Source organism: Vigna umbellata, chromosome 6 (assembly GCF_029865625.1).
Source record: "Vigna umbellata cultivar VRB3 chromosome 6, Vumbellata_1.0, whole genome shotgun sequence".
Taxonomy (NCBI): domain Eukaryota; kingdom Viridiplantae; phylum Streptophyta; class Magnoliopsida; order Fabales; family Fabaceae; genus Vigna; species Vigna umbellata.
The window spans coordinates 26,740,491-26,766,850 of NC_142170.1; the positions used below are offsets into that span (position 1 = coordinate 26,740,491).

Below are 26,360 nucleotides of genomic sequence, written 5' to 3' on the forward strand. Positions count from 1 at the left end.
GTGTGACCGCTCGCGTCGTCCTTGTGCTAAAAAACCTTTTCTTCTTTCTTATAAAAATTATAAAAAATACGTTTAAAGGTTTAAGCACACGTGTGACCGCTCGCGTCGTCCTTGTGCTAAAACCTTTTCTTCTTTCTTAAATAAAATTACAAAATATTTTAAAGGTGGAGCACACGTGTGATCGCACGCATCGTACTTGTGCTAAATACCTTTTCCGTTTATTTTATAAAAATATATCAAAAAATATAAAATCTTCAAAAACTAAAAACATCACTTTCAAGCAAACAAACAATATCTCTCACCCAGAACTACGTGATCCTTGATTCTCCATCAAGAGTGGAGATACGTAGGAGCAAGGTTAGCCCTTGTCAGGTTCACTTCCCAAAAATCCAAAATCATTTCAAAACAAATTTTCAAACAATTTCCAAACAAATCTCTCAAACAGATTCAAAAGAACTACGTAACCCTGATTTCTCATTCTGAATGAGAATACGTAGGAGCAAGGTCAATCCTTGTCGGGCCCAAAAAACTAAAAAATATATTTTGTTTATTTATAATTTTATTTTAGGGGATAGTTAAACATTTTGAAAACCACATCATATTTGTGCATTTAGTTAAAGGTACTGCCTTAAGGCAGGCGTTGTAGGGTGTTAATACCTTCCCTACACGTAACCGACTCCCGAACCTAGAATCTGGTTCTTGTAGACCATACCTTATCCTTTCTATGGTTTTTCCGTAGTTTTCCAGAATAAACTATGGTGGCGACTCCAAATCTCTTTTTCAAAACCCGTTCCTTTTTTGGATCGTCGTCCCGTCGCGATTCCGGTTGCGACAGATGGCGACTCCACTGGGGACTTTTAGAGAGTCGAGCCATTTAATTAGATGCGCGAATTTGGTGTGGTTTTGCTTTGTGTTTTTCGTTCCCTTTTCTCTATCTATGCTTGATGTTTGGAATAACTGCAATAACTGTGGAATATTGAACCCTAGGGTAGACAATATGTTTATATCTGCCTGGGAATTTTTCTGGTTGTTTTGCAGGTGAGGGTTTGGGTATGCATTGCATTCTCCTTTCACACACACACTTTGTGCATATCATGAGTGGGGCCCTATACCCGGGTCTGAGCGTAACTTAGAATTAGAGGAGTTGTGTAGCGGTGTCATTCTGGGATGTACTTCCTGTCTGGCTATCGTGAGAACTCCAGCTAGAGTCTGTTCTCTTCATTTGTGTCTCCACATCTAGTTGATTACTCTGACTGTTGTGGAGAAGCAATGAAAAGGGCCATAGCTCTAGTGACCATCGACCTTTAGGTTCAGAGAGCCATCCTTGTGAGGTTGCATGTACTTGACTTTCAATCTGAAGCGTTGAACCTTTATTAGGGCACAAAGGGAGAAATGTGCATTCCTGTAACCCTCACTCTGTTTGTTCTTTTTTTGAAAATAATGACTTTGCATTCTCATACCATGCATACATTTTTGTTAACCATGTTGTTTTACTTCACTATATTTTCATGCATCATGTTCATTCGTCATTTGGTAACATGCTGGTTTTAGGGGGAAATCACAGGCATTCGCTTGATCTCGTACAAGATGGAAGTTGATGCAAGATCTGGTGCTACACAACAGACCGACTCTGCCGTGTTAAGAAAAAAATCTCGCCTGAGGACTCATAGTGGGAACTTGACAGGGTTGATAGACTTAGGCAAAAGGTTAAAGACCATAAAGAGAGAAAACTTCAAGAAGAAGTATGGGAATCTGTTGGATTTAATGGAGGTAGAAGTACAGTTGCCTGCTATCACAGCCCTGGCACAGTATTACGACTCTCCGCTAAGATGCTTCACCTTTCAAGATTTTCAGCTGGCGCCAACTATAGAGGAGTTTGAGCACATCCTGGGATTGCCGCTAGAGGGTACCACTCCGTATCAACACTTGGAGCATCACGCCTCCATCCCTACCATCGCCGCCATAATGAAGGTACATCCCGAGGAACTTGAAGACAGGTTGGTGACTAGGAATCAAGTGCGCGGACTGACGCAAGGATATTTGGAACAGCACTTGCACCATCTAGCTGATGGGGAAGAGTGGGAGACTTTTATGGACGTGTTAGCCCTTACCGTGTATGGCGTCATGTTGTTTCCCAAAGTAGAGGACTTTGTGGATTATGCCGCGATAGATGTCTTCGTGGCAAGAAAGACGAGATCAGAAAACCCTGTGACAGCAGTCCTCGCAGATGTTTATGGGACCTTGAGTTTTTGCCATGAAAGAAAGGGGAAGAAAATTCTTTGTTGTTTGCCGGCACTGTATGAGTGGATGACTGCGCGCGTATGTAAGGGGGCGGTTAGTGTCAGGTGTTTATCGGGAGATCCTTCACACCAAGGGCCCAAGGACAAAGGAGGAAACGAGTGGGCCCAATTCTTTGCTGGCTTGAATGGTGGAAAAGTAAAATGGCGTCTTCCTTGGCTTGGGATTAAGCCCTCCATCCATCATTGTGGCAACTTTCCCAATGTACCCCTCATAGGTACCCGATATTGCATCAATTATAACCCTGTCTTGGTTCAAAGGCAATTCGGAAATCCCATGAAAGGGGCACCTTCACCGGACTACCTTACGACATTGTTCGTCTATTATGAGGATGGGCACCTCACCGAAACGTTGAGGAAAGTTAGAAGTGCTTGGGAAAACGTTATGCGAGCTGAAAAGGATTTAAGGTTGGGAGTGGTGGACGACAAAGTTAGTTATCATACCTGGATCCTGGAAAGGGTAAAGGAAGTCAAACTGCCTTTCAAGCCAATCAGCGATCAGCCAGTTGATGAAGGGTCCTCCCAAGACCTAGAGAGCGAAGAGGTGAAGGGGTTGAAAATAGAGATGGAAAAACTGAGGGAGAAGAATGCTAGGTTGAGAAAGGAATTACAAGCTGCGCGCAACGATTTCGTTGATATGAGGAATGATAAAGAAGAAAAAGCACAGGCCTATGAAGAAATTGTCAGAAGTCAGAAAGCCGAAAGAGATTATACATTCCGACTGAAACAAGATCTTGCAGCTGCAAGCAAGGAGCTCGCCATGAGAGTGAAGGAGAAGAATGCGGCGTTAGAAGAGGGAAAACAGTGGAAGCACCTCTACGAAGAAGCCAAAAGAGATAAGCGAGAGGCCCTGAAAAGACTAAGAGAAGCGCAGGTTCAGGTAGAAAGAGCGGGGCACGAGATGAAAGAAATGGCCGTGTCTTTTGAGTCAGATATGAGCCAGGAGCGTTGGAAGCTAGCAGAAGCAGAAGAAGAGCATCGAACCATGATAAAACAAATGGAGGAGTACATTGAGGAGCAAGAGGAAAGGTGGAGGTCGACGGAGTTCGAAGAAAGGCATCAGGCTTTGGTAAAGCGAATGGAGGATCACATCGCCGAGCAAGAAGTGGTTGTGAGACATTGGAAGGAAAGTTTCTCCCAATTGGCGGCCTTGGCAAACGAAGCAATTGAAGACATCCCCAAGATGGTGTTGGACGCCGAAGCGAGTATTCATTTTTATAGCCCGCCGGAAGAGATAAAACTTTTTGTTAATCATTGTAAATGGTTGGTAGGCGAGATGAAATCCTTTATCGCTCGAGCTCGAGCGTGATGTATTTTGAGATCCTTGTGTCTCGTTTTCTTTATGCGATGTATTGAACTGAGTATTTTGATGAAAGATATGGAAGGTTTGTCTGGTATCAACTTGTATTGATTTCCATCAGTAATGTCATCGCGATCTTGTGATTTCCACCTGTTACCAACATGCATCATGTTTTCTTTATTTCGTTCTCATCTAATTTAAAGTTAATCAAATAATAAAACAGTACAAGTGAGGAAAACAACGGCCAATTTTCCGCGACATCCCTACAGGACTCGAGCCAATTCAAGGATAATGGAAAGCTGGGAGGAGTCGCAAGAATCCATCAAAGCCGAAGTTAGCCAGTTGAAAGACCAGGTTGGCCAGATCTTGGCTGCCCTTGAATCCTTGAAGACTACTGCAGAGTCTTCGTCCGCACAGATCGGAGGAAATGCCCATTTTTATCCGCCGTTGTTGAACACCGCCAGCCAATCGATACCTTTCCCGCCATATGGGTTACCCCCAGGTTACACTCCTCCCGTAGGAGAATACTTAGAAACAGAGCATGCATCTTTCTCCTTTCCCACAACTGTCAATGTACCGCCAATCGGCACTCAGGGACCCATCTCCGTGTCAGCTCCCATGGTGAGTGCACAAGGGAACGAAACAAACACAGTTGAAGGGACACGAGTAACTGCAATGCCGTACGTGGTCGCTAATCATGAATCTTCAGCTAGGGCCGCATCGCAAACCGCAGTGCATGGGAGAATCAGTGACCTTGAAGGAGCTAAAGGCAGGCTGGAGATTCTTGAGGAAAGATTGAGGGCCATTGAGGGGGTGGAAAACTACGGCTTTGGAGATGTTGCAAGACTAAGCTTGGCCCCTGGTGTGAAAATACCGCATAAGTTCAAGGCGCCGGAGTTTGAGAAGTACAAGGGTAGTACATGCCCTAAAAGCCATCTGACCATGTATTGTAGAAAGATGGCTGCGTACGCCTATGATGACCCGCTACTCATCCACATTTTCCAAGACAGTTTGGCTGGGGTGGCGTTAAACTGGTATACCCATTTAGAGCCCTCTAGAATTCGTTGTTGGGCGGATCTAGCTGACGCTTTTGTGAAACAATACGTGTACAACACGCATGTTGCACCGGACCGTCTGCAGTTGCAAAATATGGGGAAGAGAGACAATGAAACTTTCAAGGAATATGCCCAACGGTGGAGAGAATTGGCCGCACAAGTTGAGCCACCTTTGTTTGACAGAGAGATGGTGGCAATGTTTGTAAATACTCTTCAGCCGCCGTTTTATGAACATATGGTGGGGAACGTGTCCGTCAATTTCGCGGATGTCATCATAATTGGCGAAAGGATAGAAATTGGGCTGAAAAACGGGAAAATTGTGTATGGCCCGCCCGCAGCTACAAACTACAAAAAACCCGGTTTCAATCCGGGAAAGAAGAAGGAAGGGGAGGTGCATGCAGCCTCGATAATGCCTGCGTGGAGAGGTCAGGCTCCCACTCATGGTTATCGACCATACTTAGGCCAACCCCCCTATGCAGCTAACGCCTCGTTCGATCATCAAACTAGGCCACAACAACAACAAGGGTATTATCAACCACCGCGAGTCCCAACTGAAGCGTGGAGGGCTGGGGCAAACGCGGGTCCAAATATCAATGCGGGTCAAAACACCAACCCGAGAAAGAATCAATTTGTTAATTTCACCCCCATCCCTATGACTTACACGGAGTTGTTGCCTCAACTTGTAAAAATGGGTTTGGTTGCCATTTGCCCGATGAAGCCTGTACAACCTCCATACCCAAGGGGTTATGATGCAGATGCCAAGTGTAGTTACCATGGAGGAGGCATTGGTCACTCAACCGAGCGGTGTGTGGCTTTCAAGTATAAGATACAGGCTCTAATCGACTCTGGTTGGCTAAAGTTTCAAGAAGATAAGCCTAGCATCGAGGATAACCCATTGTCCGGGCATGGGAGTACCTCGACGAACGCCATCGAGGCCGGAAAACAGGAGTTGATAAGGGATGTGAGTGAAATCCGGAGTTCTAGGAGGTTTATTTTCGAGGCGTTGTTAAAAGTGGGCCTAGTGAAAGGTGATTATGATATGGGTACATCATGTGCACTTCATCCAGATGCTGAGCACTCTATTGAAGAGTGTATTGAATTAGAAGATATTCTGCAAGACCTGCTTGACAGAAGTTTGATGCAAGTATGCCGCGAGGATAAAGAGGAAGAAGTGTTTGCACAAACTGGTGGGGAATCTGATGTAACTCTACCGGAACCGCTGGTGATACGTTTCAGTAGAACCACTCCTGCACCGATGACTGAAGAAAAACCGTCTGTGGTTATCTGTGTCCCATCCCCCTTTCCTTACAAAAATGAGAAAGCTGTCCCTTGGAGATATGGGGCATTTGCGTTAGGAAAAGGAAAGGGTGCTGACCCGGCCATTGAAAACATATCCGGCATCGGGGGAATGACGAGAAGTGGTCGAATCTTTACACCACCAGAGCTGACAAGAGAGGGAGCCAACAATAAGGAAGCAACAATGACCGCAAAAGCTAAGGAGTTCTTGAAAGGGAAAGGTGTACGAGAAAAAGAGACCCCTGACGAAGGAGAGAAGAGAGAGATATCCGAAGAAGAGGCTTGCGAGTTTTTAAAGTTCATACAACAGAGCGAGTACAAGGTGGTGGAACAGCTAAACCGCATGCCTGCCCGGATCTCCTTGTTAGAACTGCTCATGCATTCTGCATCTCACAGGAAGTTGTTAATGAAGATACTTAGTGAGGCCCATGTGGAGCAAGGTATTTCTCTGAACAAGTTTGAGGGCATTGTTGGCAATATCGTTGCTAATAATTACCTCACCTTTACCGACGAGGAGATACCTATTGAAGGCAGGGGGCATAACAAGGCTCTTCATGTCTCTGTGAAATGCCTGGATCACGTCATAGCGCGTGTCTTGGTGGACAATGGCTCCTCTTTGAACGTCATGCCAAAGTCAACATTGGAGAAGCTACCCTGTGACGGAATGCATATGAGGCCAAGCTCAATGATTGTGAGGGCGTTTGACGGTAGCAAGAGGGAAGTCATGGGCGAAATAGAGTTGCCGGTCCAGATTGGCCCATGTGTGTTTCAAATAACCTTCCAGGTCATGGATATCCTCCCAGCCTATAGTTGTTTATTGGGTCGCCCGTGGATCCATTCTGCAGGAGTTGTACCTTCCACACTGCACCAGAAACTGAAATATGTCATGGGAGATAAGCTAGTGATAGTTTCTGGAGAGGAGGATCTCCTTGTGAGTGGGCCATCCTCTGCCCGTTATATAGAAGCAGCCGAGGAAGCTCTCGAGACAGCTTTCCAATCATTGGAGATCGTGGGAAACACCTATGTGGAACCATTTCCAGTAAACCCATATCTGTCATGTGCCTCTATCATGGCGGCCAAGTTCATGCTGAAAGAAGGCTATAAGTACGGGAGCGGTTTAGGCAAGCACGGACAGGGGCGGACATCCCCATTGGAGGTGGTCGAGAACAAAAGCAGGTATGGCCTAGGGTACAAGCCCAGCAAGGGGGATAAGAAGAGGCTGATCGAGGAAAGGAGGGAGCGTAGTCTGGCTCGGATAGAACGACGGGAACCAAGGACGAGGAAGATTCACATTTGTGATATCAAGGAGAGTTTTCGCAGCGCTGGATGGGTGAACACTAGCCTTATAGCGGTCTTGGAAGAGGAAGATGGATCTGAAAGCTCGAACTTCGTGTGGGCTTGCTCACCAGATGCGCGGCTCAGCAATTGGAAGACTGTGGATTTACCTGTGATGTTTAATTCGAACGAAATGTAATATATTAATTGATCCTATCGCTTTACCCGGGGCTTTAGGATTCCTGACTTACGGGTTGACGCTTTTATTTTGCTTTCAGTGTGATATTTGAATCGTGTTTATCCTCATTTAGCCTCCTCCATCGTTTTTTTTGTTTATTTATTCTTTTTTCAAAAACTTAAATAATGCAGATATGACAATGAATATTTTGAAAATAACAATGTCGATATCCCTAATCTGGAGCACCCTGTCGATGATACGGAAGATGATTATGAAGATGGTTCGGAACCCTCTCCAGAACTAATGAGGTTAGTGGAACAAGAGTCTAAAGAAATAAAACCCTATCAGGAAGATGTCGAAATACTCAACTTGGGTGAGAAAGACGAGATAAAAGAAGTCAAGATCGGCACAACCATGAAAGAGGAAATAAGAGAAAGGTTGCGTGTCCTATTGAAGGAATTTAAGGACGTGTTTGCTTGGTCGTACAATGATATGCCCGGTTTGGATACCGATATCGTGCAGCATAAACTCCCTCTTAAGCCGGAATGCCTCCCGGTCAAACAGAAACTAAGGAGAATGAAGCCTGAGATGTCTTTGAAAATCAAGGAAGAGGTGCAGAAACAATTTGATGCAGGATTTTTGGCTGTGGCGAAATACCCGCAATGGGTGGCGAATATCGTACCAGTACCCAAGAAAGATGGTAAAGTTCGAATGTGCGTTGACTACCGTGATTTGAATCGTGCAAGTCCAAAAGACAATTTCCCACTACCGCACATCGACACTCTAGTCGATAACACAGCCAAGTTTTCGCTATTTTCATTCATGGATGGTTTCTCAGGATATAATCAGATCAAAATGGCGCCAGAAGATATGGAAAAGACAACCTTTATCACGCTGTGGGGAACTTTTTGTTATAAGGTGATGTCCTTTGGGCTCAAGAATGCCGGGGCAACATATCAAAGGGCGATGGTGGCACTTTTTCATGACATGATGCACAAGGAAATCGAAGTTTACGTGGATGACATGATTGCAAAGTCTGAATCGGAAGAAGAGCACATTCTCAACTTGAAGAAATTATTTGAGAGATTGAGAAAGTATAAACTCAGGTTAAACCCCGCCAAATGCACGTTTGGAGTGAAATCTGGGAAATTGTTGGGTTTTGTGGTTAGCCAAAAGGGGATAGAAGTGGATCCTGATAAGGCGCGAGCGATAATAGAAATGCCTGCGCCTAGAACAGAAAAGGAGGTTCGAGGTTTTTTGGGTAGACTGAACTACATTGCTAGATTCATCTCCCAATTAACCGCTACGTGTGAACCAATGTTCAAGTTGTTACGAAAGGATCAAGCTGTGGTTTGGAACGAGGAATGTCAAGCCGCTTTTGAAAAAATCAAACGATACCTACAAGACCCTCCCGTATTACGTCCACCTGAGCCAGGAAGACCACTTATTTTGTATTTGACTGTGTTGGATAAGTCGATGGGTTGTGTGTTGGGTCAACACGATGAAGCTGGGAAGAAAGAGCACGCCATATACTACCTGAGCAAGAAATTCACAGACTGCGAACAAAGGTATTCGTCGTTAGAACGAACTTGTTGTGCATTGGCGTGGGCTGCTCATCGCTTAAGGCAATACATGTTGAGTCACTCAACCTGGTTGATATCCAAGGTGGACCCTATCAAGTTCATTTTTGAAAAGCCTGCTCTTACTGGAAGGATAGCTCGGTGGCAAATGCTATTGTCAGAATATGACATCGTGTATGTTACTCAGAAATCCGTCAAGGGGAGTGCGTTAGCAGAATACCTGGCTCATCAACCCATCAGCGATTATCAGCCAATGCAGCCCGAATTTCCCGATGAAGATATCATGGCTCTATTCGAAGAAGGTAGAAAAAACCGGGACGAAGAAACGTGGACATTATTATTCGACGGAGCCTCGAATGTGATGGGGCATGGCATAGGGGCAGTTCTCATCTCTCCAGAGCCTCAGTACCTACCTATGACGGCAAGATTATGCTTTAATTGCACAAATAACATTGCAGAATATGAGGCCTGCGCTATGGGTATTCGGGCGGCAATAGAGTCCAAAGTGAAAATTCTGGATGTATATGGAGATTCAGCCTTAGTCATCCACCAGTTAAAGGGAGAGTGGGAAACTAGGGATTCGAAATTAATTCCTTACCAAGCTTACATCAGGGGATTAATGGAGTATTTCGACGTCATCACATTTAACCACATACCGCGGGAAGATAATCAATTAGCAGACGCTTTGGCTACTTTGTCTTCGATGTTTGAAGTTGACCAAGATGCAGAATTACCAATGATTGAAATGAAGTGCCATGCAGAGCCAGCATATTGCCATTTCATCGAGGAGGAGGTAGATGGTAAACCTTGGTATTTTGATATCAAGCACTATCTTAAGACCCGAGAATATCCTGAGAAGGCATCTGAAAACGATAAAAGATCGTTAAGGAGGTTGGCTGGCAGCTTTATTTTAAATGGGGATATTTTATACAAGAGAAATCATGACATGGTTCTCCTCAGATGTGTGGATGCAAAGGAAGCCGAATTGATATTGAAAGAAGTGCACGAAGGTACATTTGGCACACACATGAATGGGCATTCAATGGCCAGGAAGATCTTGAGAGCTGGTTACTTCTGGTTGACCATGGAAAATGATTGTTGTACACACGTGAGGAAGTGCGAGAAATGTCAAATGTATGCAGACAATATCAATGTGCCGCCCACGACCTTGAACGTGTTGTCTGCACCGTGGCCATTTTCAATGTGGGGAATAGATGTTATCGGAGCTATAGAGCCAAAAGCGTCAAATGGGCACCGTTTCATACTAGTCGCGATCGATTACTTCACCAAGTGGGTTGAGGCTGCTTCTTATGCCAACGTGACTAGAAAAGTGGTGACCAAATTCATAAAAAAGGAGTTGATCTGCAGATACGGGTTACCTAACCAGATTATCACTGATAATGCCACCAACCTAAACAACCAGATGATGGCGGAATTATGTGAGGAGTTCAAAATTCATCATCTCAATTCTTCCCCTTACCGTCCTAAGATGAATGGGGCAGTAGAGGCTGCTAATAAGAATATCAAGAAAATTGTGCAAAAGATGGTAGTCACCTATAAAGATTGGCACGAAATGCTTCCTTTTGCTTTGCATGGATATCGTACATCAGTACGAACGTCAACTGGGGCAACACCTTTCTCGCTCGTGTATGGCACAGAAGCGGTACTTCCATTTGAGGTGGAAATCCCATCTCTACGAGTTTTAATGGAAACCCAATTGGAGGAAGCTGAGTGGGTTCAAACTCGGTTTGACCAGCTCAATCTCATTGAAGAAAAGAGACTAACAGCGGTGTGCCACGGACAATTGTACCAAAGAAGAATGAAAAAGGCTTTCGACAAAAAGGTGCGCCCAAGGGAGTTCCACGAAGGCGAACTGGTGATAAAGAAGATTTTGCCTATACAAAAGGATCACAGAGGCAAGTGGACCCCAAACTATGAAGGACCATTTGTAGTAAAGAAGGCATTCTCTGGAGGGGCACTAATCCTCACAAGGATGGATGGAGAGGAGTTACCTTTACCGGTTAATTCTGATGTGGTAAAAAAGTTTTACGCATGATGATTCCGCGATAGGGGATGCCACTAAGGGATATTAACACTGTTTTTGAATTATGTTGTATTCTGTGTTACTTCATTCAATAAATACCATACGGTTTTATCCATTATTCAACTTTTCTGATTTTTCTTTCGACACGATTCATGTCGCACTGGGTTTTAAAGTAAAGTAAGGAAAAAGAAAGTGATAATAATTAAAGCATCACAGGTATATCCATCAAGCACAAACTCGGTCCTGAGGGATGTCGTAAAAAAAAATAATAATAAAAAAAAGACACATGTTGAATTCGTTGTCAATAAAGTCTGCCGAGGGCATAGTACTTTCGAAAAGCAAAAGCAAACAAAGTTTTGAAAAATGCTAGTGTTGAGTCTTTTCTTGATTCATAGTAACTAGTGTTCTTTTCCTACTGAAGCATCTGCATTCATACTACTTGAACCCCTAGCTTTCTCGTTCCCCTTTAAAATAGAGGATTGTCATGAATATAATACTGGGGCAGTTTTCATCAGGATACGCGTACCCAATGATCCGTCGATCGGGGAGAAAAATAAGGAAAAAAAGAAAGAGAAAAAAAAAAAAAAAAAGAAAAAGAAAATTAAGTTGATTTGTCAATCGCTGCAGAGTTTCACTTCAGGTTTAAGGTTGGGGGAAGTAGGGCGAGCAAGCTTCAGAATGACGTGTGGCCATTTTTCTTCACTCAAGTGATAAAAGAAATTTATCCAGTTGCACCCCCTTTGAGCCGTAAGTTATAACTGTTTTTCTTCATCACCCTCAACAAGAATCATTAGCATATCGATGTCAATCCAAAGGAACGTCAGGGGCATCCAAGTCAAGGAGAAGATTTGTGGAAAAGAGAAATGAAAAAAGAAAAGTTTTAAAAAGGGTCACAGTAGAGGCAACGAGACGAATGAAGAAAAAAAAGAAAGCCAAAGAAAAAAGAAGGAAAAAAAAACAAACAACAAAAACAAAAAACAAAACAAAAATGATGAAAAATAAAAGGACGTCCGAAGTTCCAAACTCCTAGAGACAGTTGACTCGACACATTGCAGATGATTCTTGTTAAGACAATTCGACCGTCAAACACTTATTTGGGCCTTCATTATCCGTTTCTTTCAAAACCCTTTGACCTTTAGCCACGGTACAAGCCAATTAAAGTCCACGCCGACTGAAGAATGTTTGTCCTGATTTTTCTCATGAACTTAACTCTGGAACGAAATGATGTGGTGAATGACACAATCACTAGAAGAAGAGAAAAGCAGCATAAAGGAAAAATGAAAAATGTGAAGTCTCCCCGTCAAGAGAGAACCGTCAAACTAGGGCATTCCTTCCTACCCAGACCTGTCCACCTCTCCAAATCACACTTATTGTGCACAGCAAAGTTGGGGCAGGCTTGTAAGCCTTGATCGTTGAAATATTAACGACACCCCCGCGGATGGGGAGGGCACGAAAGTTAATGTTTCCCCCAAACCATCATTCACAAACCATCACTCAGCCATACACTTTTCATAACCATTTCTCACACTTTCTCGGGTTCAAGCTAGTTTGGATTGCAAAAAGCGATAAAGGGAATCTGAACTAATATGTTACACTCTTTTCCTTTTCATCAAAGGGCTCACCATTTCTCGACATTATTTTCAATAAATGCATTTTGAATGTACATCGAATTTGATGACAATATTGACAATGGGTTCCAAACATGGAATTTTCAAAAAATAATAACAAATAATGAAAAAACGGAAAGAAAAAAGGAAGGAGGAGAGCAAGAGAAGAGAACGAAATAAAGGTCTCATGTGTTTATGCATTCATGCACCCTCGTGACATTACATCATGCATTTCATGAGAAGCAAGGAAAAATGTGTGAATAATCCTTAAGGGGAAAGAGAAGTTGTGAAAAGTTTAACACAACCTTTGCTTCTAAGTCTCTTCAATGTTCGGCTCAGTATCTACTAATGTTTCAAAAATTTGAATACAAGTTTTCCTTCTACGACGGCGCTCCTCTGTAGGACAATCGTCGAACCTATGATTACACCTCATTTCATTATCCATAGGGTTGTTACACCCTCCACGAGGTTATTACACCTCATTCACTTGTTCATAGGGTTGTTACACCCTCCACGAGGTTGTGACACCTCATTCATTCATCCATAGGGTTGTTACACCCTCCACGAGGTTGTTACACCTCACCCACTCATCCATAGGGTTGTTACACCCTCCACGAGGTTGTTACACCTCATTCATTCACTTGTTCATAGGGTTGTTACACCCTCCACGAGGTTGTTACACCTCATTCATTTATCCATAGGGTTGTTACACCCTCCACGAGGTTGTTACACCTCATTCCTTATCCATAGGGTTATTACACCCTCCAAGAGGTTATTACACCTCATTCATTTATCCATAGGGTTGTTACACCCTCCACGAGGTTGTTACACCTCATTCCTTATCCATAGGGTTATTACACCCTCCAAGAGGTTATTACACCTCATTCATCCACTCATCCATAGGGTTGTTACACCCTCCACGAGGTTGTTACACCTCATTCATTCATCCATAGGGTTGTTACACCCTCCACGAGGTTGTTACACCTCACTTATTCACCCATGGATTTATGACACTCTCCATGAGGTTTGCACACCTCAATTCTCTTTGCCCTGTTCTTTTTTGTTTAAACTTCTCTGTTGTTCCTCGTTCATTTTGAAATCCGGACGAAATTAGTGTTTCTTTCTTTACTTATCTTTTACTCTAATAATATAAAAACTTTGTTTGTCATATTATCCAGTAAAATCTAAGTAAAGAGGGGCAGCTGTTAATACCCAATTTCGTCCGGATAGTTAAAAAATATCTAGAGTCGAGAAGAGATAATAAAATAAAATAAATGTGCAAAGATAAATTTGATACGGAAAAATGATGATTTTGTTTCGTTTCTCTTTTCCCTTATCCTTTGTTTTTTTTACTTTTTTTCGTTTTATTTATTTCCTCCCCTGTTTGTATTTTATTTTGTTTTTATTTTTATCTCATTTTATTTGGTTTTATTTTTATGTTGTTTATTTTATCTTATTTCTTGGATTTACCTTTATTTCATTTTATTCTATTTTTACTCCTTTTCGTTATTGTTCCTTTTAAGTTTACTTTTATTTTATTTTATTTTTTTTTATTATTTTGTCGTTCCTTTTTATTTGTTTTATTTTTATATATATATATATAATTTTTTTTTTTTAAGAAAACGATTACCTTTTTATATATATATAAAAGAGGGGTAAATAAAAAATAAAAAAATAAAAAAGGGGGTAAAATCTCAGGTCAACTCTGTTACTTTCCTGAAGCACCACAGTGAATGCTTAGAATGTGTCTATTGGGTGGCAGCGTGAAAAGTCATTTGTTTTTCTTGCTAAAAATTCATAAGCAGACAGTGTAAACATAGATGGAAGAAGAAAAAAATTTTGAACGAACTTTGGCCACCTGCAAAATGGAAGCACGAAAACATGAAAAAAAAGAAAAAGGGGAGAAAGGAAATCTGGCCTCAGAGGGGATCTCAGGGGTACAGCAGAAAGTAAGGGGTTTGGTTTTGAAAAGGGGGAGACAATCACACTAAGGGGGGACACTCATCACCACCACTGAAAGGAGAAAAAACGGAAACGAGAGAGAACCGAAACCAGAGAAAGAAAAAGGAGACGACTGACGTATAGCTACCCAGTCCACTTCACTTCCCGGCGCCGGCAAGATCATTTTGGTTATTAGAAAAGGAGAAGTTCAACTGAGGAGAGAAAAGGAATTAAAATCCAAGAGGAAAGGCATCTTGAAGCTGCGAAGGTAAGTCTTCATATACCTAAGCTCTTTGGTCATGCCCGTAGATATACTTTCCTTATGCGTGCTGAGTGTTGAACGATTGATGTGAGATCAATGTATATGTTTGTGCGTTTGCTTGTTTGCTTGCCTTCCTCTGTTAATCAAAACTGCATCCAAAATGCAGTTTCATTGCCTGCAAATTTCATCCATTTAGCTAACAATTAAAGATAGGCGTACATTTCCTCACATCACACGAGCCTATCATTCGCCAACTTACCTCCTCACTCTATTCATTCTCCTAATCTCTGTGTAACAATAGAGACTCTAACCTTCGTCCCCTTCCCTCGCCAGCCACCATCAACCGTCTGGACTCTCCACATTGCGCTCACCCGTGACCGCCTCAACAAACATAACCCATCATCCACTACACCTATCAACGCTCAAAATCAATGCCTCATTCACTTGTCGGATACCCCTTTCACCATCCATATTCATCCATTGTCATGTTTTGACACTCATGGTTACTACCAACACCCTTCCAATCATTTTTTCTTTCCACTCCCAATTCGCATATCCTATCCGCCTTCCCCATGAATCCATTTCTCAACTTTACTCATCATTTCCTCATAATCTAATCAAACACACAAAGATTTCCGTATCCTTTTGCTTGCACCCAGAAAACATCCAAGTAAACAAAACCAGCCAAGTGGAAAGCAGAGAATGAACAAATCAACTTCTAAGTTCTGATCAATCAACAAAAAAAAATATAATAAGAAGAAGAAAATCTCGACTCAGAGAAGGAGGCAGTGGCCCGTGTGCAGGCGCGGCGGAAGTGAAACCCTCCCTGGGTTGCCGTTGTTGCAGAGAGACGGGAGAGAAGCGGCGGCACGGCAGCTGGTTCGAGCAAGCAGTGGCGGCGGTCGGTGTCGTTCTCGGATCGGAGCGGGTTCTCCTCTATCGCGCGGAAAGGGTGCAAGACGGGAGATCTGACGCCGCGGCCAACGGCGAGCTTGGTGGCGTTTGAGGGTCACCGGCGACATCACGGACCAGGCGGGGAGCCTCTTCGCGGCAACCGGTTTGGCAGAAGTAGCTGTATGCGCACAGGGAAGGTAAGAGGGTAGCGTCGTGGCGGCCTCCAAGGCTGACGGCGGAGAAGCAGCGACGCGGTGGCCGGATCGGAGAAGCAGCGACGCGGTGGCCGGATCGGAGAAGCAGTGGCACGGCCGTGGGTAGCAAAGGTGGGTGTCTCTGTGAGGAGAAGATATGAGTCTCTGCTTACGAAAATGAGAAGAAGTTGGAGGAACCCTTCTGATTGGAGTTGAGAGGCCTTGGGCTGGTATGGGCTGCCCCTTTCCTTCTATTGCCACACACGCAACTCCATTCACACTTCCCATCCTGTTTGGGCTTAAGCCTGTTCGTTTCTGCAAACAAAAAAATGATCTGAGAATGACCCTGCCCTCTTTGCGCAACCCCTATTCTTCACCCGCGCACCCCCGTACATCCGCAGTGCTGGGCCGAGCCCAAAATAAAAATCAAACAGTTTGGTTCTGCACCCCTGTTATTCGTATCTCACACCCCTTTCGACTTGGGGTTAGGCCCAGTCCGTTGTTAGAAACCATTTTAGTATAGACACCCCTGTTTCTCACTTCCACACCCCCTTTTAGCTTGGGTTTTGGCCCAGTTCATTTACAAAAAAATAAAAAAGTAGTTTAGACACCCCAGTTTCTCATTTAGGCACTCCCACTTTTTGTTTTATTTTTATTACTTATTTATTTATTTGCTTTTCTTTGTTTATTCTATTTTGTTCCCTTATTTAGCTTATTCTATTTATTTTTTTTTTTATTTTATTATTTTTATTGTTGTTATTGTTTTTTTTTTTTTTTTTTTATTTTTTTTTTATTTTTATTTTTTTTTTATTTTATTTTATTTATTTATTCTAAATATCTATTTATTTTAAAATGCATATTTAATAATACATAAAAAAAAATAAAATATATATATATATATATACAAAATTTACAAACATATTTTAAGGGTTTAAGCACACGTGTGACCGCTCGCGTCGTCCTTGTGCTAAAAACCTTTTCTTCTTCCTTATAAAATTACAAAAAATACGTTTTAAAGGTTAAGCACACGTGTGACCGCTCGCGTCGTCCTTGTGCTAAAAACCTTTTCTTCTTTCTTATAAAAATTATAAAAAATACGTTTGAAGGTTTAAGCACACGTGTGACCGCTCGCGTCGTCCTTGTGCTAAAAAACATTTTCTTCTTTGTTATAAAAATTATAAAAAATACGTTTAAAGGTTTAAGCACACGTGTGACCGCTCGCGTCGTCCTTGTGCTAAAAAACCTTTTCTTCTTTCTTATAAAAATTATAAAAAATACGTTTAAAGGTTTAAGCACACGTGTGACCGCTCGCGTCGTCCTTGTGCTAAAACCTTTTCTTCTTTCTTAAATAAAATTACAAAATATTTTAAAGGTGGAGCACACGTGTGATCGCACGCATCGTCCTTGTGCTAAATACCTTTTCCGTTTATTTTATAAAAATATATCAAAAAATATAAAATCTTCAAAAACTAAAAACATCACTTTCAAGCAAACAAACAATATCTCTCACCCAGAACTACGTGATCCTTGATTCTCCATCAAGAGTGGAGATACGTAGGAGCAAGGTTAGCCCTTGTCAGGTTCACTTCCCAAAAATCCAAAATCATTTCAAAACAAATTTTCAAACAATTTCCAAACAAATCTCTCAAACAGATTCAAAAGAACTACGTAACCCTGATTTCTCATTCTGAATGAGAATACGTAGGAGCAAGGTCAATCCTTGTCGGGCCCAAAAAACTAAAAAATATATTTTGTTTATTTATAATTTTATTTTAGGGGATAGTTAAACATTTTGAAAACCACATCATATTTGTGCATTTAGTTAAAGGTACTGCCTTAAGGCAGGCGTTGTAGGGTGTTAATACCTTCCCTACACGTAACCGACTCCCGAACCTAGAATCTGGTTCTTGTAGACCATACCTTATCCTTTCTATGGTTTTTCCGTAGTTTTCCAGAATAAACTATGGTGGCGACTCCAAATCTCTTTTTCAAAACCCGTTCCTTTTTTGGATCGTCGTCCCGTCGCGATTCCGGTTGCGACACACTGTATAAGAAAGGTTTTGAGTAAAGAATCTCATTAATATTTGTATCTCCTAGATAAATCTCTCCTTAATAGACCCAACACATACCAACAATAATTCAAACATATTATACATATAATTATTATAACATATTTTATAGGCTTATAATACAATAATTAGTATAGCAAAACACAAACACCACAACTAATAACATTGAATTTATTTATCCTCAACTTGAAATGTATTATGTATTTCTATTTTATAAATTATATTTAATTGCACATGAACTAAATCACTGCAAGAAAATTTTATCCATAAAAGAAAATTGCGTCCAAAAAATCGTAAAGATAATAAAGTTTTTTTCTTGTAGTTAATAGAGAGTAAAATGAAAATGAAATTTCTTAGACTTACATTTATCATTTTCAAATTGTTCACATAAATATCTAAATTCAATCCTAAATTTATTCTGCAGCGTAATTTCTCTTCATTGCATACAAATTTATAAACATTCATTACATTCAAGTTTAATATTTATGGATGGATAATTCTATCTTCTTATTTTTTTTCTTCCTCAAACTATTTTTTATATTTGCGGCTAATCTTTATTTTTTTAATACGTTTATAATTATTAACAAAATGCAAGATTTATATATATGTTAAGATTATATTTTATTAGAGTTTTATATTTATGTTTAATTATTAAGTGAGAATAGCATTTTGGTGAGTAATGTAGAAAATAAAGATAAATTTGAAGTTTATTTTTATTGTAAAACTTATCACTACAAACAAAGAAAAGATATTACCAACAACCTAATAGTATAATCTAAATTTTGTTGGTAAAATAATACTTTTAACTATAGACTATTAATAACTCATGGATAAAATTTTTGTTGCTAAAAGTTATCGACAAAAAATATTTATCAATATGATTAACATATTTATTATTTATTAATAGATAGGTTTAATAGCCAATTTAGTCCTCACTTTGGTTGAAAAATCTCAATTTAGTCCCTCGTTATAAAAGTGTTTTGAATTAGTCCTAACTTTTAAAATAGTGGATCAGATTGGTCCTTTCTGTTAAATATAAGTTAACAAAATTAATGGATGATGATGTGACACAACTTAAAGCTAACGAGGGACCAATCTAACACATTAGCTTTAAGCTGTGTCACATCATCATCCATTAATTTCGTTAACTTATATTTAACGAAAGGGACCAATCTGACCCACTATTTTAAAAGTTAGGACTAATGTAAAACACTTTTATAACGAGGGACTAAATTGAGATTTTTCAACCAAAGTGGGGACTAAATTGGCTATTAAACCTAATAGATATTATTGAGGGATAGTTATACCTACTAAATTAATATCCATCTTTAAAATAAATGTTATAATTTTTCTGTAAAATTTATCAATAATATTTTTTATCAACAAGGATCTCTTAGTAAATTTTTATCGATAATAACCATATTTTTTTTATAGTGACTACAAGTGAATTTACATAATAGAAGTGTCTCTAGTATATTAGAGTAACTCTTTCATCTTCAAAAATAGTCAAATTATTTTTTCTTTTCTCCTTCATATCTCTTTGATTCTTCCATGATTTCTATGAAAACATCAAAGACCAAATATTTTTCACTCACAAAGTTGGTTTATCAATTTATTTGTCTTCTAAACTTTATATTTCTACATCTCTTTTGTATGTAAACACAATATTTTGTAGTAATAATTTATATTCTCTTTTCTCTTCCTAGAAAAAAGATTCATGCGATAACTTTCCCAGACACAGATTTCAAAGCCATTGATCCATAATAGAATGATCCTATGGTCATCTTAGTAGAAATATAAAATATTGTTATGATGAAATACTAGTTGACTAGGATAGCTTGGTTGATATTTTGTATGGAAGATCTTCAAGAAACTTAAGATTTCAGAGAATGAGATATAACACTTTAGCGATTAAATTGTTAATTTCACAAGGAAACAAGTTGATACCTGTTAGTATATAGATCCTTACACAAAGTTTGGAGAAGGAAGAAGCACACTCATTACCCAGATACAATATGTTATTGTAGATGCGAATCCTTCATATAACATATTGTTAACACGACAATCCTTGAATGCACTAGGAGTAATAATGTCTACTAACCATCTCGCGATGAAGTTTCCATAAGTGTAAGGTGATATCATCACCATGCTTGTTAATAAAAAAACTACAAGAGAATGTTGTGTCAAAAGCATGTGTCTTCATCCAACACTACCCCAGCCCGAAACGCATAACATAAAGAGGGCATGAGCACTGGAAATGACAGATCTCAACCCAAGAAGTGATGATAATACCTAACCAGATCCAACCGGCGATACTCAAGCTTTTCAACTAGGATGTTAAGGAAAAAAACACAAAAAGTGGGATATTCCTCAAGGAAGAAGACGAGAAGGCAATAATGAAGGTCCTTTAGGAGAATTTAAACCTGTTCACATGGACAACAACTAACATCCCAAGGATATATCCCAATATAGCATGTCATTAATTGTCTATATATATAAGGACACTAAACTAACATCACAGAAACAGAGAAGCAACCAAGGTTAAAGTGGAAAAACTTCTCGAAGTAGGTTTCATGTGTGAAGCAAAGTACACCACTAATTTAACTAATGGTTCTCATGAAAAAGACGAGCAAAAAATGGTGCATGTGTACAAATTACATAGACTTGAACAAAGCTTATCCGAAAGACACCTATCCATTGTCGAGCATCCATTGGCTTGTAAACGATGCAACCGGTTACCAAATGCTTAATGTTTTAAATGCATACTTCAAATACAATATCAGATAAAGATGCACCAACATAACAAGGAGAAAACCACGTTTATCACAAAAAATGTCAATTATTACTACGAGGTGATGTCTTTAAGTCTCAAGAATGATGATGCAACATATTAAAGGCTATTGGATAAAATTTTCCATGAGCTACCAGAAAAGAATATCAAGATATATGTGGATGACATGGTGATCAAGTTGGACTGAACATAACAACATGTTGGAGATTTATAAGAGGTACTCTCTAACTTACAACTACATAACATGGGGTTAAACCTAGAAAATTGGGTCTTTGGAGTGGATAAGGACAAGTTTCTCAGTTTCATGCTTACACATAAGGGGATTGAGACAAATTGGGATAAATGTCAAGCATTGGTAGAATTGAGAACTTTGAAGAACTTGAAAGGGGTTCAACAACTTGTTGGAAGGCTAACATATCTATTGAGGTTCATGCCAAAGTTGGCTGAAAAGACTAAATGGATCATTCGACTCATGAAGAAAACTACTAAGTTTGAACGGAGAGCCGTTTGTGAAAGATTGTTCTCAGATTTGAAACATTTTCTTACTTCACCTTTGATCCTATAGAAGCCTTAAAGTGGTTGATCCTTGATCGTATACCTAACCATATCTAAAGACATAATTAGTATTGCACTGGTTTAAGAACACCATAAGGAACAAAAATTCTTGTACCTCATCAACAAATCATTCAAGACACATAAACAAGATATTAGATGATGAAAAAAGTGGCTTTAGCACTTATGGTCACAACCAAGGTTGTCAAACTCAAGAGTTTACGTAAACTCGTGAGAGTTTCGTAAACTCAAATCGTAAGTTCGTAAGAGTTTACTTCGTATAAAAATATTTTAAAATATTTATAAATAATAGAATAATTTAATATTTATAATGTTATTAATAATTTTTTATTTTTTTATAATATTATTATAATTATTAGTTTATCATATTATATATATTTAAATATTTTTCTTCAATATTATTATTCTTTTGTTATAATTTTAATTGAATATAGTCGACAGTTCAGTTAAAAAAACAAGTTGTTGAAATTAATATTAGTCCAAAAGTTTAGCATAGTAAAAGGAGGTCTAATGATCCTAAATAATAAGTGACAGAGGACTCAGCTTTACTTTGATATTAAATATTTACGTGCTAAAATAAAAAACATAAAAGATAGAAAGATACAAACAATAGAGGAGATTAAAACCCTAGCAATTTAATTTCTTTAATAAAAGCACAAACAATGCTTTTAGGGTTGTAACGTTCAAATAAAAAAGCTTCACTCCGAGGTCGAAGGAGGCGAGATCAAGAGCGACAACGGCTAGCACGACGACGAGCACGAACCAAACAAACGAACTACGACTACGAGCCAAGCGAACGGACGAACCAGGTGAACGACGAACATAAAAGCGAGTCAACGAAGTGCGACCACGAACGACAACAAAACGTGACAGTGCCCTAAACTCAAAAGGACTTCCGTTTTCTTTGTTTCTTCCTATTTCAAACTCGCAAAATTATTACAAAATCATGATTCTAATCGATCCCACGAATTCAATTACGATTAAACTTGAAAATCGAATTTGATTTCGAATTAATTCGAAAAGCAGGTCTAAAAACACATATTTGTTCGAGCAAGTTTGGTAACCTGAGCAAGTTTGGTAACCTTGGTCACAAGATACTCAGGCTTTATTTCTGGAGCCATGACATTATAGTAGGAACCAATTATCGAATATACAAAATTCTCAAGATAAACGATAAAATAATTTACTATTTATTACTATATTTATTTGTATCTAACAAATTACTGACTTAAACGTAAAAATATATACCTATCTCAACATGAAAAAGTCATAAAGTAAAAGAGTATGATTTCAGAGACATCTAAATCTCTTGAAAGAACAATGTAAGTATTAAGTAATAATATATATATATATATATATATATATATATATATAATATACATAATTTAATTTTAAATATATAGTAACACTAATTTATTATTTTTTTAGAAATGGTTTCGTAAGTTTACATTAAAAATTTAATTTAATTTACTCTGATGGATGAAAAAGTAAAAATGTCTGCCAGCTAAATAACCCATTAACTCTCTAGTTTAATCCAATGCCATGAATAAATTATTTCAAAACTTTAGAGTTATTAATTTAAAATGGTTTACTTTTTAAAATTGATTTTTAATTTATACATGAAAATTAGTTTAAATTTATAGAAAGAATTATTTGATTTTGTAGGAATATTCACCAAAACATTTATCCAAACAAATAAAAGAAAAATAGTTTATTAATACTCCCCCACCCACATTTGTATGTCTCTGCATCATGTTAACATCAACATACAATCTAAAGTATAAATCGATCATCCACATCAATAGTTGCGTGAAACTAAGAATGTGAAACATGAATGATGCTAAGATCCATTTTATTTGTAGATATCTATCTACAAATTATAAGAGCTGATGCAGCAATACAATTAAGCATCACAATCACTGGTTCAATCGCATCTACACCACAAACATGCTACCTAAATAGAACAAAGATATGTTTTCACAGTATCTACTTAGTGTAACTCAACCACGTTTGACACATAAGTGACTAAGGAATTCAACTTTTGATATTACAAATTGGAGAAAATTAAGGAAAACTAAAAAAACAAAACCAAAGAAAAGATATTTTACACTGAATCTACCACTTCAACCTGCTGCCTGGCCAGGTATCTTTCTCTTCTTTCTTTCTGCATAAAAACCAATGACAATGAATGAGATAAAATGAAATGAAATGAGACCATGAAATTCCATCACAAACTTCACCAAAATGAGAGGAAAACATGATTAACATGTCTGACCCATTCATCTATAACAAGTCCTTCTCCAGCAACTCGAGGACCTGTCTCCTCTTGGGGCTTCTTTCTTGCTTCCAATGCAGCCTCTGCCTCAGCTAACTGCCGTTTAAGCTTATCCAAAGCCTTTGAGAAACCATGTTTCAAATTGGAGCAAGTAATTAGTACTAAAAGAGTAAACTTCATTTCACAAACAGTATGAATATGAGGAATAACAAGTTTACTGGTAGCTTTTTCTTACTGCATAATGTATGGTCATGAACAACCAACTAGGTAAAACTACATCAGTTCTCACAGTTGACATTTTACACCAATAACTAGTAACCAAATTTAGATTTGTTTTCCACTTTCTAATTTTGGGGTCACCAAACTTTAATGATTGATTACTTATTTTTTCTAATTATTAGACTTACAGGGCTAGGGCGTTCAGGGTCCAGAAAAATGACACGCAAAATTTGCTCCACTGCAACATGATCCCTTTGCTCATCAAACTGCATGAAGGATTACATGGTAAAACTGTGATATAAGTACTTACAAGCATTATGGATCATGCATGCAGAGTTATGCTAGACACCATGCAAGAGGGACAATAATACAGTACCAGTTCTGGTACATAGTCCATTTCGCCTTTCACTTTTAAGCTCATGATTTTGAACTTAACCCTGCTTTTCTGATCAATTGGTTTCTCATTGTTCTCTGGTGGCTCCACAAACTTAAACACTGCCAAACACATGACAAAATTGTAAGGGAATTCCCCAACTCGTGAGTATTTAACTAATTTTTCCTGCTGTTTTACAGTAGTTTAGAAGAATAAATTACCAGTTGCAATAATACTTTCACCAGGTGCAAGTATACCACCTGGAGGGCGCATATAACAACTCTTGGGTGCAGTTGTTTGAAACTAAGACAAAGGAAGGCAACACTATTAGGAATAACCTTAACAGAGGATAAATAGAGCAAGCAAAAGTCTGCAGCATTACAAATTTCCAAAATGAGCAACCTAAACACAATTTGTGTCCAATTTTATGCTATGCATAACAAGACAACTATTTGTCAAATACCACTCTCAGAATCCAACAGTACAAAAATAAAACCACAATAACCAAATGCAGCGCACCTTGAAAGCTACATGAGACTTGCAAGTGTTTTTAATTGCGATGGCGCTCCTAACTTGCTTACCAGGTTCATCTTCAAAACAAAGTCACACATCATATCAGACAGGAGACAAAACTAATTAATATCTACTGTAGACTTCACACCACATCCATGTTCCTACCATTACAACAAAACATTCACTATAAGATAACCTTGAACTATTCATCTTTTGCTTGTACTTTTATTCTCCTTTTAGTTTCTGTAGGATAAAACTATTAGTTTTAGTCTCCTTATGTCTTTTAGAAAGTTTTTGCAAGGACTTTACATTGACAGAAATTCTATTCTGGTCTTAACACCAGAGATGGAAACTTAGTTTTTAGAGACTAAAACTGACAGAATTATTGGAAAAGGACTAAGACTTAAATCGAAAATAATTATAAGGACTAAAACTTAAAATAAAGACAATTATAAGGACCAAATGCAAAATTTAACCAAAACTAAACTCAAATGGGCACATTAGTCATGAACAATCCACTCACAAGAAATCAGATGGGATTCAGATACAACAACCACACATTGAATTAGTTAGTGTAAGAAAAAAAGAAGTTAAAAGATTAATAATGAGAGAGGCATACAAGGAAAGTAGAGCTTGTTGGGAGGATCAAGACGGAGTCTTCTCCTTGTTGGGAGCAAAGACTTAGCCACAGAAGAAACAGTGGTGGAAGGTTGATAAGTGGATCTATCAAGAGATTGAAGAATCTGGCTCTGATGGTGAACACTGTTATGCATAGAGGAAGTTGAAGAAGACGAAGAAGGATGAGTTGTTTGCCAAAATGGCATACTACAAAAGCTCCAAACTTTCCCATCAGAACCCGTTTTGACACTCTCCACCGCCATTATTGGCCGGAAAATGAGACTTCCGGCAAGTGGGCAGCTGAATTAGTGGCAAAGTTTGAAGCTTTAGTTTTGTTTGTTTTGTGGGTGAAGATGAATTTTGGTATATGTATCAGATCAGATACCCTTATTGGATTGTCTTTGCTTATGAAAGCTCACTAACGTAGTTTGCCTCAGGAAAACGAGGATAGAACGTGACCTTTCGTTGTTTGTGACTTACAACCTTTTCATGTTTTGTCCAAAATGGTGGTTTTTAGTACTTTATGATTGAGGTAATTTGGCAGTATAGGGAAATTGAGAAATTTTTTATAATTATAAAAGTCCTTGGAATTTAATTAGAATAAAATGCTATTACAATCAATCAGGTCGAGTTTAACAGAAATAGGTAGTTTCCATAACTAATGACTTAAAGTTTGATTTTTTTAAAGTTGTTGTCATGTTTAATATGGAATAACAGCAAACTTCTTACAAATTTTAAAATAGAAAAATAAAAAAATAAGATTCATTTCAAAAATTTAATTGAATTTTTAAATAACTTAGTATATAGAAATTTTCTTAAATAGTTTCTATAAATTATATTTTTTAAATATATATATATATATATATATAAGTTAATTTTACCTTACCATTTTTTAATCTTTTTAAAATCTTTATACAGCAAATTTCCATATAATGTATGTATAAATTAGAATAACAAAAGTAGTTTTTAATATTTTAAAAAAATAGTATTTTAACAATTTTTTATA

General features: G+C 38.7%; 2 protein-coding genes across 2 annotated transcripts; one reads left to right on the top strand and one right to left on the bottom strand.

The window, feature by feature from the left end:
* The first annotated feature begins 3,888 nt into the window (after positions 1-3,888).
* LOC148197084 (uncharacterized) lies at positions 3,889-11,037 on the top strand. Its single transcript, XM_088093601.1, has 3 exons — positions 3,889-7,418; positions 7,593-9,781; positions 9,827-11,037. The coding sequence occupies exons 1-3, from the start codon at positions 3,889-3,891 to the stop codon at positions 11,035-11,037; spliced, it is 6,930 nt and encodes a 2,309-aa protein (XP_087949727.1).
* A 12,143-nt stretch (positions 11,038-23,180) lies between these two features.
* Positions 23,181-25,843, bottom strand: LOC124827750 (vesicle-associated protein 4-1-like). The gene is made up of 7 exons (XM_047300873.2): positions 25,356-25,843; positions 24,743-24,813; positions 24,445-24,526; positions 24,227-24,345; positions 24,039-24,116; positions 23,632-23,751; positions 23,181-23,520 (listed from the first exon to the last, which is right to left on the bottom strand). The coding sequence occupies exons 1-7, from the start codon at positions 25,615-25,617 to the stop codon at positions 23,461-23,463; spliced, it is 792 nt and encodes a 263-aa protein (XP_047156829.1). The 5' UTR covers positions 25,618-25,843; the 3' UTR covers positions 23,181-23,460.
* Positions 25,844-26,360: the final 517 nt, after the last annotated feature.

What these genes read in the sequence shown, in the direction of transcription:
- LOC148197084 (XM_088093601.1), top strand. Translation starts at nt 3,889, where the DNA reads ATGGAAAGCTGGGAGGAGTCGCAAGAATCCATCAAAGCCGAAGTTAGC. An exon ending in ATGTTTAATTCGAACGAAAT is followed by an intron (nt 7,419 to 7,592) that starts GTAATATATTAA and finishes TAAATAATGCAG; the next exon opens with ATATGACAATGAATATTTTG. An exon ending in CATCGAGGAGGAGGTAGATG is followed by an intron (nt 9,782 to 9,826) that starts GTAAACCTTGGT and finishes TTAAGACCCGAG; the next exon opens with AATATCCTGAGAAGGCATCT.
- LOC124827750 (XM_047300873.2), bottom strand. Translation starts at nt 25,617, where the DNA reads ATGGCGGTGGAGAGTGTCAAAACGGGTTCTGATGGGAAAGTTTGGAGC. An exon ending in AGTCTCATGTAGCTTTCAAG is followed by an intron (nt 24,527 to 24,742) that starts GTGCGCTGCATT and finishes CCTTTGTCTTAG; the next exon opens with TTTCAAACAACTGCACCCAA. An exon ending in TGGACTATGTACCAGAACTG is followed by an intron (nt 24,117 to 24,226) that starts GTACTGTATTAT and finishes TCCTTCATGCAG; the next exon opens with TTTGATGAGCAAAGGGATCA.